At 48.5% G+C, this 14,942-nt stretch overlaps 2 protein-coding genes across 3 annotated transcripts in view; both read right to left on the bottom strand.

The window, feature by feature from the left end:
* The window catches only part of LOC132904538 (homeobox protein caupolican-like), a 75,778-nt gene that overhangs the window by 15,252 nt on the left and 45,584 nt on the right, over positions 1 to 14,942 (bottom strand). For both annotated transcript variants that reach the window (XM_060955140.1, XM_060955141.1), the window contains exons 3-4: positions 12,632 to 12,765; positions 3,057 to 3,415 (exon numbers count right to left, since the gene is read on the bottom strand). In XM_060955140.1, the coding sequence (XP_060811123.1) occupies positions 3,057 to 3,415; positions 12,632 to 12,765 (493 nt within the window). The remainder of the gene's footprint in view (positions 1 to 3,056; positions 3,416 to 12,631; positions 12,766 to 14,942) is intronic.
* The window catches only part of LOC132904542 (N-acetylgalactosamine kinase), a 347,354-nt gene that overhangs the window by 324,860 nt on the left and 7,552 nt on the right, over positions 1 to 14,942 (bottom strand). The gene's annotated exons all lie outside the window — the stretch shown is intronic.

Genomic DNA, 14,942 nt, shown 5'->3' with positions numbered 1-14,942 from the left:
TATGGACCAACTAAATAGATACCACCGTCGAGTCCACAAGTGGCTCTTTAACTTTTGACCCCCTTTTATCAGTCCTTAATCTCGTAATCTTCGCGCTGTCCGACACTGTACCTCGGACAGGACGAACCACGTCATCGATTCTACTTTATAATTTCTATATACGCGACGGAAATCGTAACTGTGTTTCGACGGACGACAGTATCGACATTTACCGACCATGATAGAGAGATAGCCTGTTGCTGTTGACGCACTTGAAAAAAAAAATCGAGTGGACCACTCGTGGAGAGTATCTTACAACAAGGCCAGACTGTGGCAGCCCTCGCGCTCGTGCTCTCGAGTGACCTTTTCCCTTCGACGTTTGGCATGGAAATTCATGAGGGCTCTCTTGAATTTAGCAAACTTCCTGGCAAACCTTGCGGCTGTCTCGTTCGACCCGGTACACGCCATATCCTCTGCCGTATTCAAGGGCCAGCGATACGGAAACCGCTTTCGACATTCATAGGCGTGGAACGGGCAAGCCATAACGCACGACCGAATACGTTCCACGTTTCTATCCGGCGACTCCTTCGCTGTCGATATTCCCGAGAAGCAAAACGGTGGAAAGGTCGGGTATATTCATACGCGAACACAAATCACCGTGGACTGGAAGGAGCGAGCTGGGAATAGAAAACAAATCGTTTTCGTACGGACTCGGTTCTTTCTCGGCGGATTTTCGGTGGGCTTGTTTTCTGCGTGGTCCTTTAAAATTACGAGGCATCACGGGACGAGCGTGACGCGGCTCGACAACGCAACGCCTAAATGTCCCGAATCGAAGAGAGCTGGGCCGAGAGCCAGTGAGAACTGGAGAGAACGAGCGCGAGAGGGACAAAGTAAAGGGCGGCAGACAGAGGACAGGCGACGAGGCAGAGAGGATGAGGACGCGAGGAACAGAGAGGACCGATATTGGCCAATGTGCGGTGGGGTAATGGTGGCCATAGGAGGGTCCGTACCATTCGTCTCGCCGCGGGCGCCGATACATCACCGTGCCTCAAACCACCACTCTCCGTGTATCTATATACACTCTGTATATACATGGAGCCTGTGGCACAGAGTGTATATGGTCCTACGGATGGCTACTCAGCCCGGGCGCACCCTCCGCCTCTCACTCACAGAGCCACGCTTAGGGAGACGAACGTGTGCGCGCGCGCCAGATCGAGCGCCAACCTGTACGTACCTACACGTACAGGTATGTATTCTGTACATGACGCTGTGCACGGTGAAAGTGTACGTGGATCGTTCAACGTATACGTGTATACGTGTGTTTGTATGCGCGTGTATGTCAAGCGTATACAAGCGCGCGATCGTACCAATACCGACGAACCCGGCCGCCGGTCCACCAGGGGACCAAACCGAAGGCCATTAATCTCTTTGCGCGGCAACCCGCAACCCGTCACTGTGTTTACCCACATGTGAACCATTATGTCCGCCTCCGCGATATAGAGCCCGACACACGGCCGGTTTCGCAGCGAATTTCTAACTCGCCGTTTCCGGCCGTTGGGCAAAATGCCTGAATAAGTAGCCTATCGAGCCGAGCGACGGCCGAACGACGCCAAGGGGCGAATAGAAACGACTGGATCTCGCTCGCTCGTCCGACGATTTCAGCGACGCTGAGAAACTCCAGTTTGGTAATTGAATTTACAGGCTGTCCGGGACAAACGACTCGTGCTATGCGACTTTGAAACTCGACCGACTCGAAACGACCTGCTTCTTGCATCGACGTTACGTGGCTTGAAAGCGTGGTACTGGGATTTGCACGATCCGATAGGGAGATGGTGTAGGAGGAATTTTAAAGAGGGACGTGTAGACTGGAAAACAGGAGAGAAGTCCAAGATTCTAGGCAATGTCTGTCGATATTTTCTAGAAATCTACGGACGGCGTAAAGATAGAAATCATGGACATCCATGTATAGCACGATATTTACGAATACGTAGGTGTAAAAGAAGGCATATTGATAATTAATCGCAAAAATGTTTAGTGTACGTATAATATGCAAAATATGTAAAGCCTATTTGAACGCGTAATATGCAAAGAAATATAAACACTCTTAGAGATATATGTAAATATTATAGCGTCAGCAATGCCATAAAATCGCGTAGTTTCTTCGCAGCGGGCTCTCCAAAACAGCGTACAATTTCCAAACAAGAACGAAGAGTACTCGAACAAGAAGAAACTCATACGCTTCTCGAATCCAATAGAGAGAAGTGGCATTTATCGTAAATCGTAGCGGGACTCGAGAGGATCAGAGAGGCTCCGTTCTCCCTAGAAACGTTCGCCGTCCGCAAGGATCTCGTCGCCGATCTCCGTGAATGGCGCGCGATCCATGCAGGGTGAGGTCGCGTACGGTTATTGTGCGCGGAATGGATGCTTGCGCAATATCAGAAACGGCGACCGATGGCCACTCGATATCGGGGAAACTAGTCACGCGAGCGCTACACGCTACCGACATTCCTCGAAGAGATCGGTACGCTTCGCGGCCTGGTTCACCCTCGACCGCGCAACCGCGCAGCCGACTCCGACCTATTGTGTACACCGTACATCGGAACATCGATAATTGGCCCCTAATGGCGGTGCTTCTTCCGAGATTCGAGACACGGGTTGTTCTTTCAACATTCTTGCGGCAAATGCATGCACGACTGCATGGATTATTGCGTTTCGTGCTGTTACACGCGTGCAAGCTTATCGACTAAACTTGCCGGCACGTAGGTACGGTGGAACGAGGCTTCGACCTCAACTTTTTACGGGCAGTACGTATTTTTATCTTCGGGTTGCTGTTTCAAATAATTGGGAATATAACAAGGTAGGGTTGTTCGAGTCACCCGAGCTTCGATATTTTAAAATTCAATCGTGAACCGTTCGCATGGAATGATCAAACTCGTTGCATATTACTAGACGTTGCTGTTAGTTTCTAACGTAGCAACGAAAGAATTATCCGAATACATCTATGTTGCTCCGATCTACCTCGTTCGCTCGTTGTTTCGTCGTTGTGTGCGAGAGAAAGCTGGAAAAAAGTCACTCACCGTTTTCCTCGAGGCCTCTCCTTGCCTCCTCTCCGACTCTGTCGCCTTGAGTGTCACTCGCGAGATCGTCCTTTTCCTTGTTGTCCTCCGAGTCCGTGAGAACCGCGTCATCGTCGTCGTCGGTCTTGTTTTTCGGTTCCCAAGTCATTTTGTTCTCCTTTTTAAGGCGTCGCCGCGCGTTCGCAAACCAAGTGGACACCTGCGTCAGTGTCATCTTCGTGATGATCGCCAGCATGATCTTCTCACCCTTGGTCGGGTAAGGGTTCTTCTTGTGCTCGTTCAGCCAGGCTTTCAACGTTGCCGTGGACTCCCTCGTCGCGTTCTTCCGCCGTGCCGCCAGGTCGTATCCGGCGCCATATCTGCAAAGATAGTATCGTACCTTGTAAATCGACGTCGCTATAACGTCAGGAAAAACTTAACTTTTAAGGCTCGACTAGATTTCCTCGATCTACTCTGTAATCGTTTCTTTTTACATATAAAAGTGCTCAATGTCGTGAAATAATTGACCCTTAAATCAACTCGATTTAATTCTACTACCATAAATCACTGCTACAACCGTAACGCTGCCTCGAATCGGTATTTAACGCCTCGAGCAAACACACTAAGGCCAATCATATTTCAATCAAAGACGTTCCACGAGATTCTATCCTAAAACCAACAATTCATCCTCCGCAACGATAGTAAAAACGTAACCATTGTTCAACATTTGTCGAGTCGAGCCACTCCACTCGAAAAGTGGCATCTTGTCGAGGGTGCGAATTCCCCGTAGATTTTGGCAAGACCAAAGTGCTGGGCGACAGAGGCAGAGAGTGAGAGAGAAAGGAAGGGAGGAAGAGAGAGAATCGGTCTTCCTAGATTCATTCCCCTGGCCGCGGGCTGCGCGCCGGAGCATCGAACCCTCCGGGATAGGGGGCGACATCCTACTGGGTCGAGGGTGATACTCCGGCAAATATATACGGAGAATAAACCCCTAGCGGCGGCGTGATTCCATCGAGCAACCCCGGCACTCACTCGCTGTAATGGCGATTCGATCGATCCCCTCTCCCTTTTCCGTCGGTTGCCTCGCTCTAGACCTGCTGTTCTTCGTTCTCCCTCTCGCTTCCACCCCGTGTCCTCCCCACTGGGGAGCACCACGCGAGCCTGTTATAGGTATGTACTATTATATACTGTAGCCTAAAATACCTATCGACGATCCATCGGACGTGGAAGGGTGGCGGTGAGGACGATGGTGGTGGTACCACTGTTCGAGGCAGTGGTTACCAGCGACATTGTAGCCGAAGCGTGACGCAGCTTGACGGGGTACGAGAGTCGGATTCGGGGAGGACACGCGAGAACAGTGAATAGTCCGACGATTAATGGAAACCTTTGCACGATTCCTGATATCGCGATAGATCTCGCCGAGAATCGGCAAATAGACGGAGGTGAATGAATTTAGGCTACTATCGTTTTAAGTTGACGATAAATCTTGGAAAGCTCGTTAAGCTCGATATACGCAATAACAAAGCCACGTAGAAGCAAAATTCATCGATCGTTGCATTGAGAAAATAACTTGTCTAACTTATACTAACGCAACTCGTACTAACGTGATCAAATTGGTAGAAACGACTATCAGATTCTCTGTTTCTAATACGATTACTAAAGACGTTTTCAAAAAATACATCTGATCGATTTGATACTCGAGTGACTCGATTTAGAGCCTCTGAAAGCTCTAAATACGAAACACGAAAAGTGGAAGCTTACATACGAAAACAGTGTTTTATCGCGACTCGTAAATTGATAAAGCACGAATCGTAATTCGACGTTTGGCAAGGAAAATAAATAAGCGCGCGTAGGGCGATGTTTTGCGGGGTCGAAAAGTTTACGGCCGGCACTGCTTTTCGAAAGGGAATCTATCGCGTTTTACGTCCTCGCCCGACGAGATCATCAAAAGATCCTTTTTACGCGAACGCCAGAGTTTATTCAAATGGAGACGTTTCCCGAGACTAAATCGCGTTTTACGATCGCGCGCCTATCCGGCCGATTCTGTTCTGATGGAGCGCGACAAATGGTCCGATGAGATCTTCTGTCCAGGCTTACAAGTTTAGACGTGATCTAATCTCGGGTTTCGTCGGCGAAACGACCGACGAGTCTCCTAAAATATTGGTCGCGTTACGTCGATCGAAATTCGTACCGAGACGCGACATTCTCTGTGTAGTTCTACGTTGTATATCCAACATATGCTGACTATTTAAGAATTTTTCAACTATACAGTACACACGCGTTATATCAAAATGCAAAGACGATGTCTTTGAATAAACTTTGAATAAACTCGCGAGATTAGAATCGAGGAAACAAAATTGTCACCGAGGAAGCACAAAAATAGAGGCAAATCGAAGGAAAAAGCAACCGATTAGGATCGTGTGCTGTCACTCGAGAAACAGAGCAGAAGATTACGTAATTCCCCTTTCGAAATTCAACCGTTCCTTCCCGTCGTTACTGCAATCCACATCCGAGATTGGCGATGACCGCGTCGATGGGGATGAAGGAGGTAGCGATCCGAAGGAAGCGGACTCGTGCAAGTTCGAGGACGTTTCACCCTCTATTAAATTCCCTCGGACAAGGGAAAGGCGGCCGCCGTAGATCTCGTAGCTCGTCTATAAAATCAGCCGCTTTTTTGTTCGTACCTTTCCCTCTACCTTTCACCTCCCGTTCTCCCATCCACAATATCTTTTTCTTCTTGCTTTTCGTTCGAAAACGTCCGATCGATCGAGATTGTTCCAGATTATCCGAGTACGACGAAAAGAAAATGGACCACGAGGAAGAGTCGGTCCCTTTCTGGGTATCTGCCAGGATTCACGAAGATGAACAAGGTAGAATCAGGTACGAGGAACCGACTACCGAATTTTCCTTGGATTTTCCATTAATTGTTTACGAGTCTACTAATTCTCGATGGTAAGAGACACCTTAAAGGTAGGAGCTTGAGGGTAGCTTTTATCGAATTCACAGATCCAAAACAATATCCTTGCGTTTAACATTAACGCGCTTGAACTGTGTCGATACATTTCAGTAGTGCAACGACTTTTAATCGTTATTATCACTCTGGCAACTATTTCGACTATGACCCGTTCCATCCACGGCTATCCATAGATCAACGCCAAAGAGAGTTCCTCTCTGACGGAACAAAAGTTTCCATCGAAACTATCCTCGTATCAATACAGCGACGAAATCGCCTACGAAATGGCGAGGCTTCTTTGTCCGCGAGAGCCGCGGCGGGATCGACGAAACAGTTCATATAAAGTTGCGGGAGCACCGGTGGAAACGTAACAACTCGTTCTGCGAATAGCCGGGGCGGGAAGTTAGAAATTGACAGCGGCCGCCGCCTCTAGATTTAATCGACGCCCGAGCCCCCCTCATTGATATGCGCAATTTCGACTGCCTCCCACACGCGCGCGGGGGCCAGCCCGCTGCCGCCGCGCAATTATCCACACGTATTCGAACGCTTGGCCGTGTGTAGGGGTCGCGATTTACATACTAAGTGTGGCGTTGCGTGCCAGCGGAGAATCGCTCGGATGTATCGACGCGATCGTTCTGCGCCCCGATGCAATGCAGATGCGACAACCAGCGAAGCTCGCGTCTTATACGAGGAAGGTTAGATCGAGTCACGGTCTTGCGCGTAAAAGTTTGCGACACGGCCGTGCGAATCTTTAGAAGCAAAGAGAGAAAAAGGACTGAGGCAAAATCGTCAGGAATCTGAACTGCGTGGGCTTTGCCACGATCGATCGCCGAAATCGAGTTCCAGATACGAACGCTTGGAATTTCGTGCTGTATATTGGATGTAGGTAATCGAGTAGAATTCCGAAACAACACGCTTTATACCTGGATCCTCCAATTTTAATAATCGTGTAAACAGAATTTGGTGGAGATGAAAATATCGTAAGCTGTGTATGTGCAGTAACGATCATCGTACAGTGTCGGCGCATACGATTATTACAACAGCGTACAACGTCGCTATCAACGATCAGTGAAAATTTAACCGAATTCTCCTCGCGCAGGAAGCAAACTGTCCTTTCGTATTTCATCCACGCTTCTCGTTACACCTCGAGCTTAGATTCCAACGAATCGGTCAACAAATATTCATCGTCGGACGATCGTGACGCGTTCTCGTCGCATATTATCGCAGTGGGAATGAAAACGTACGGAAATTTAGAAAGACAAAACACGACTGGAGATGAATGGAACGAACGAGGTTGCGCGAGAGAAAGGAAGAAGGGTGCAACGCGGAGAGACGAGGCGAGTGGTGAACGCGCGAGGGTGGGAAATAGTGGAAAAGAGAGGATATCGTCGAATAGCTCCGGTAGGTAATAACGATGCGAAAGGGGGGCAGAGATGAGCGCGTAATACTAGACACCAGGGCCACTCGAGCGACTCATTAGGGGCTTTGCATATGGTGGCGTCAACCTCGAAAGGTTAACCAATATTGGCAGAACGCGCGTAATTACGTCCTCCGGCCTCGTATAGAGCCGTGTATATAGCCTCGATAGTTACGCCCGGTCCCGGATGTGCAAACGTTTCCTACCTACCTACCTACCAACCAACCTACCAACCAACCAACCAACCAGCCAGCCAACCAACCTACCTACCTTGTGCTTGCACCACGCAACCTACCTACCGCCGCGTCTGCTCCGCGCGCGCTGCATCCGACTGACCCGCCTCCCCTCTCTCTCTTTCTCACTCTGTGAAACTGCAACTGCTGCACTCGGCGACGACAACTTCGCCACCTCTTATCTAATCCGAAGCGTCGCGTCGTCGCTGATCCTTTTCACCCGACTCGTGTTTCAAACGATTTTACTCTTGCGCGAGAACGACGGTTTAATGGTTGTCCGCTGCTACTTGGAACACTCGCGACATCTATTATATCTGGCTAGGTGGATGTCGACTTTGAAAGCATTTTAGATCCTAGAGCAGAAACTGCCGAGCGATATCGTACGAGTTTCGGAAGACTTTCGACTGCGTTAATTTCGAACAACCGCGAATTGTTGAGAGACTTCAAAGTACGTACAATTTGATGGTTAACGACTAGCTCGTGGACCGATATTTTTGTAGTCTACACGGTGCTACAAGGAGGTATTAATAGGAAAATCATGAGAATCTTTCAACTCAAGTGCTGGATAGAATCTAACGAATAATTTGTAGAGTTTTCAAAACCTTCGTGATCAAAGTAGTAGTCCTGCTACAAAGTCTAGCAAAAGTCCCTCGTGCCACTGTTATAAGCATGTTAAAACAATCAGGATATTGAGAACATAAACGAGATAAACAAGATATCAAGGTCACTGTATAGAGCTACTACAGAAAGCGGGCCACGAATTATAATTTTAATTCCGATAAAACGATTTACACGAGAGTAAAGTTAACGAAGGTTCTTTTTACCAGCGAAACGATAAAAATTCCACACCTCCGGATTAGCATAAAAATTTCACGATCGTTACATGGTAGGGGTCGGTTATAGAGTTGGCAAACACGCGAGAAATTTTTCTTGCAAAGTTGAAGATACCGATCGATCTACGCGACGACGAGAGCAAAGAAAAATCGTGCTCGCAACCGGTCGCGGCTCCATCGCGGGAAAAAGCTCTCCCTCGCGCGAGACCGCTTCTCGTCTCCATAGCAGACGTCTGTATCTAACGATCGAATAAAAAGCGGTATCTCCGCATCGAGCCAGAATTGAGTTAGCTCGAGCAACAGCGTTCGAGAACGTTACGGCGCGATTTCATAGTTCGGAACGACCGTCTGCGAAATCGAGGGAAACGGTTCAGTTACGACCGATTTTCTCCGGTTTTGACGAGTGAAAAGACTGGCGGTCGGCTTGGTGGCAATTAACAGGAGCCAACGAGAACATTTGGAGAAAAGCGAGTGGCGGACCGATGGAACCGTAATGGTTCTTGAGAGTTTCGTCGACGAGCTTCTCAAGGAAGACCGACGCCGTTTCACTGTGATTTTTTATTCAGCAGTGAAATAGCGGGGTATCGCGAGAGGACTTGGAGAGTTAAAACGGGAAGGAAGAGAAGAACAGAAGGGCGAGGGTGTCGCGGGATCTACGTGAAAAATGGGGCTCGCGAATGGGAAAGCTGCGGAGAAGATCCGTACGTGGCCAGCATCTGCGCCACTTTTACTCGTCCTCGTGAAGATTATCCGAGGCAGTGAATCGAAGAGGAGTGTCGATGTATAAGACGAGAGAAAAACATTGATCACCCGGTCTTCGTGAGCTCGCGTTGTAAACTGTTTCAGGAAATTAATCTTCTCCAACAGAATTAAATGAACTGTATTGATTAGCACGTGGGAAACTTGTCGTGGAACGAGCCTTTCGGCAAACTGGATAAATACTAGCCGCGATATTTTTCACACTATTATTACACGCCATTAGTAAACAGTTAGTTATTCCGTAATTTTAATGTTCTTCCCATGTTTCGCTCGTACTCGGCGTTTAAAATATTTAATTCAGCAAAGTAGCGATTAGAGATAACGGAAGTTCTTTAAAAGGAGAAAACAGAAGCAGACAGCACGAGGGTTTTGAATTCAGCGTCACGGAAGAAAGGATGCAAAGGCACATGGATGTTGGCGACAGTTCCCAAAGGATCCTAACGACGTATTTCTCATTTCCTGTAATCAGAGCGTCCTCATTCGTCCGTCTCAATCGAGTCGCTTCAGCCTGTTAGCGGACAGTTCTCCAATTCAAGCGTTCGAAACGCGGCACCGAGCGGAGAGCCGACGAGCTCGCCGCTGATGAAACAATAGCGGCCCGTCGCCAACGACGAAAGTGACGACACAGATAGAGAGAGAGAGAGAGAGAGAGAGAGAGAGAGAGGAGAGAGGAAGAGAGAAAGAAGCAAAGCGACGAGGAGCACAACACAGACACAGAGTGGAGGAGACAAATAGAGCGAACGAGGGAGGACAACGAGGAAAGAGGGCGAGAGAGGGCCGTCGTATTATTAAGCAAGTAAATTAATAGAGGCTCGGCGAGCAATGGAGAGCGCCGCCCGAGCGAAGAGGGTGAATATTCCACGATAAACAATGCCTACAGTTCGGAGTTTTGCACGGGGCGAGCGCGCACACACGCTTCGCGGCGACGTATACGCGCGTTCGTTGGAAGCGGGGATTCTCTAGGAGGAGAAAGAGGTAGAAGAGAAGGAGGAAGAGGCGGCGAGGGACAAAGAGTACCGGTGGATACAGGAGAGAGAATCAAAACTGCGACGTGTGGTGCGTGAACGAGCGAGCAAGCCGAGGAGAGGAGGTGTACACGCGCGTGAACTGTGCAGAGAGCCTAGCGTGTTTGTGTGTGGACACGAGGGTTGCTAAGCAAAGTAAGTAAAGCACCTGTGGGAGCTGGCTCGCTTTGGAGGGTGGAAGGAGGTAGCTACGTTAGAGGTGGAAGAAGACGAGGTGGGAGAGGAGAAACGTAGCAGAGACCGAGGAACGAGGAGCTTGATAGCGAAAGAGAGTAGCGGCAAGGGGGGAGAGCGAGGCGGGAGGGAAAGGGAGCGCGAGCGAAAGAGAGAATAGAGACTAGAGAGGCTTGGCGAACAGGCGAGCCAACCCCGGGAGGAAGCCAATCAATAAACTCACTCACTCGCTCTCCTACGGAGAGAGACCTACTGCTCTCCCTACACTCGCAATGCGACTATATATGTATACAGGCAACCTGGAAGCCTCCATTACGTACGCCCACTCGGCTGCCTACAGCCATTTTGTAACCGTTCGCCGTGCACGGTTTCTCTCGAATCTCTGTGTCTTCTCATCCCCCTCAGCAAACGAGAGAGAGACAGAAAGAAAAAGAGGGAGAGAGAGCGAGAGAAAGAAACGAAGGCCGAGGAATCGAAAGACGACCCGACCTGACCACGTCACGTTCAACGATGACGAGAAAGCGCCGTTCGGCGAGATCAAAGGAATTCGAACGACTGTCGATCGAGATTTAGCTCGATATCGAGTTCTTCCTCGCGATTCTTATCATCGCCAATGATCTTTTTCCTTCTAATTATCCGTCGAAATTTCCTCTCGTGAAACGTGAAACGTGTCTCCATGGAGAAACGTGTTTTGAAATAAAGGGGAGGAAAAAAGTAGAGGGAGAAAGAAACGAGAATTTAGATTTACGAGCCACGAGAAAGAATCGAGAACTGCAGGGGAACCAAGTGTTTCCAATTACGCCTAGCGTCGAAATCTATGTCGATGTCTCGTTTTGTCAACGGCACGCGACACATGGTTTTCGAAAATAACCCTGTTCGTTCCCACGAAAGCTGCTCCGAAGCTACCAAGACCCGTAGCCAGCCCACCACCTTAGAGCCGGGTTATTACATGCAGGTTACCAGGGCGGAGCTACTCTTTCGTCTTTTTTTCTCATAAAACGCTCTCACGAAGAAAGTAACGCGACCTGGTTTATTTTCCTCCGCGTTCCCCGTTCGACGCTCCACCGACAACGAAATTGCCACTCGCGAAAGGTGACCATGTCCCTTTACCTCCTTTTTATTTTTGCACGTCGTGTTCGGAGTAAACGCGCCACCTGCGAATGTTGGTGTCGCCACGGCAAAAGAGCGACTTTTTCCCCATAATTTTAATTCTGCCCCGATAAATAATCGTTCTACCGTTCTGACAGATTTTGATATATCGCCGATGTATCGCGATACAGCGGCGCGCGTCGAGCGTGCTACGCGAGAGAGCGAAATAAATTTCCGTCGTAAATTCGCCCGTCACTTTTTCGTCCGTGCTGCCATTATTAATCAAAACACGGATCCGTAACGAAAATACGGATCCCGTGGGCCGGCCTCTATTCGCCCGCTGAAAATACACACCGCCACCGACGAAATCACTTACTCCGATACAATGTTTGCGGCCACGGATCGTCGGTGTCGTCCCCAATGCGCGACAACTACCTCTTTCTCGCCATCGATATTCCGCAGCTTCCCTACAAGATGAAGTACAGGGGTCCTCGTGTTGACAGCACCCTCGTAACTCTTATCCACGAGCGGCAAGAACGAGCATCCGGTTTGCTCGTCACCCTTCTTACGGATTAATTGTCGCCTACCTTCGTTTGGTCGTGTGTTGTTTCGTAAATACCAGTCTCGAAACTCGATGGGGAGAAATTTGATTGGAACGGCACGTGGAATAAAGGACGACTCTCGAAACGAGCGAAAATAGAAAGAATTCGACGATTTATCCCGTTGTTTTCAGACGATCTTTACAATTGTAAAGCCTCTTTAGATAAAGTAAAAAGAATCGAAAGTCGCGACTTTGAGATTCGAATCGAGTATCTTTAAACGCGAACACGAAGCACAAAAAGGCAGCTATGTCCGTTTCGTATAAACATCAACGGGCCGCTTAAAATTGTGTACCACTCCGGTTATATCGGGGCAAAGATATTACGAATTCGCGATAGCGATAACCATTGCTGCCGGGATATGTGTAACGAGTACGAGAGATCGTGACTCCTGTTTTAATGGCGGCACCGAGAGCGGTTCTCGAGCCACGCGAAGGGACGAGAGAGAGTGGAACGCGGCTGGTGGTTTAATCTAATGGAGCCGAGAGACCATGAAACCTGGTGATAAACTTACCCGTAGGCGGCCAGGGTTGGATCGTAGGGATAGTAACCCGTGGCGGCAGGTTGGAGGGCGGCCGTGCCCCATGCAGCACCCATATCCGCCGTCATCCCCATTCCCGTCGTGTCCTTCAATCCGTACGGATTTCCCTACAATCGAATCGCATAATTAATTACCTTAGTAGAGATTGCGGCAACTCGAACGTGTAGAAATTAGAAATTCAAAGTACTCTTCAAAGTTACGGTTGGAAATTACAAAAAAAAAAAAAAAAAAAAAAAAAAGGAAAAAGTAAATAAAGATTCTGTTTCCACATGGAGGAATTTAATTTTAAATGGCGTAAATTAGCATTATTAATTGATAATTATTTGTAACATGAAGGGGAAGAGACGAAAACGAACAACACGATCCATCTTCCACCTTCTTATCTATCTGCGTATTAAGGTCAGCCGTGCGAGAGCGCTTAAGACCGCAATGTTACAACTAGCTTTATTGTAAACATTGGATATCATATGACAACGCTACACCAACTTTTAAAACGATGATCGATTAGCTACAAGCGACGATGGTTACCAAGGATGAATACATTGTCTCGCCAACTTGCACACCTTCCGGCGAAGCTAAAATAAATACACGGTATAAAACTCAACAACGTGTATCATTTATCCGTACGATTGCACGTACCGTTCGAGATATCGCATTCGTATGTTAACAAGAACGGCACAAGCACCAGAATCTCGACCATGAAGAATGATATACAAAAGCGACGGTTATTTTTACCATCGCCTCGTGACTAATTTCGTCTCCAAGCTCGAATATTCGCTGTCCCAAACGGAGCAGCCCACTCGCGGCAATTTATGCAAACGGTCCATCCGAATTAAAATCGATCGATCCATCATCTTAAGCGGCAATCTCGCCGCGGCGCAGGTTCGTTCCAACGAGGTCACGCGGATCAGTCAATCCATCGACGAGTGACTGACGATCCGTTAATCGAGCTACACCCACGAGAAACGCTCGTATTATCCACCAACGAATTCGTTCGCCAGTAATAAAACGATTCCAGGCACGATTATCGCCGCGAACAATCGTGTACTTTGCCGTTCTTTTCTCCTTCCACTTCGCCTGGTTCGTCGAAAGGAAAAACGAAACAAACGTTGAAGAAAGAGCGACACGAACGAGGCAAGGGAGCGAAAATTTCGAGTTTTAAACGAACCAACGCAGACCCTGCGACTCCGTCTCTGTCGGATATATCTACTGGCGCACCGACTCGCGGGAATTGGATGTTTCGAAGTGTCGGTACAAAGCGCGCCATAAAGACGCCCCTTGCTTGGAGGCAGAGACAGAGAATCGAGGAGAGACCCGAAGAAAAAAAGGAGAGAATAGGCAGTGACGTTTGGGGGTGGAGAAGCACGAGAAACGGTGGCGGCGCGTTTGCTGGCTAATGGTAGCACAATGGGATATTATTAGAAGGAAGGCTTAAAGCCGTTTGGCGCCAGGAAGTTTCGCGTTACACGGATCAGCGGCGACTCGTTCGCCTTGCTTCCCTGACTCTTAATTCTCGCCGGGTTCATCCCTTCGTTTCGATTTCCGAATCCGCTCCGGTAGCCGTGGCTACCTTTGTGGACCACCGTTCTTTCCCTTACGCCCTTCTTTTTTCTCTTCTTCCTTCCAATATGTAAAAAAGAAGCGAAGAAGAGGAAAGAAAGAAAGGGCACACGTATTTGTCCCCTGTTGCCGGACTTCCATGCCTTCTCTTTCCACGGAGGCAATTTTAATGGAGAACCGCGGGTGGTCCACCGTCGACGCCTCCAACTATTGTTACGAGTGCGGAACGCCGCTCGGTCACCAGCCGATTATACGACCCACCGTGCATTATTAAGGTAGCAATAAACATGCGCCAGCCGAATTTTCTGAACGCATTAGGACAGATGACAAGCCTCGCGTAAACTCGATCCTTATATCTGGTCTTCAAAACTACAAGCGACCGATATTACGGTTAAAATCATAGTCGATTAATATTTCTGTAGTAACGAACCATTGCATTTTCAAATATGAAACCTATACGTTTCTTTCTCTTCCAATAAACGCTCGTAGAAATTACAGAGACAGTATCATTCGCCGTTTGATCAGCGTGTGTCACGACACAACCGCGTCTCCGGGCGAAAAACGATGTCGCGGCCGATTATTATCAGAGAGCACGTGCACGAACGGATATCGGTAGATCGGCTGCGATGAAACGATTTGCGACTGGCGTGCATTTGAGTATACGTGACGAGGCCAGAAATTATTAAACAGCAAGTGGAAGCGTATAAATTCGATTAACGTTAGA

The sequence above is a fragment of the Bombus pascuorum genome, chromosome 2, assembly GCF_905332965.1.
Source record: "Bombus pascuorum chromosome 2, iyBomPasc1.1, whole genome shotgun sequence".
NCBI classification, from domain to species: domain Eukaryota; kingdom Metazoa; phylum Arthropoda; class Insecta; order Hymenoptera; family Apidae; genus Bombus; species Bombus pascuorum.
This window is presented reverse-complemented; position numbering and strand designations above follow the sequence as displayed.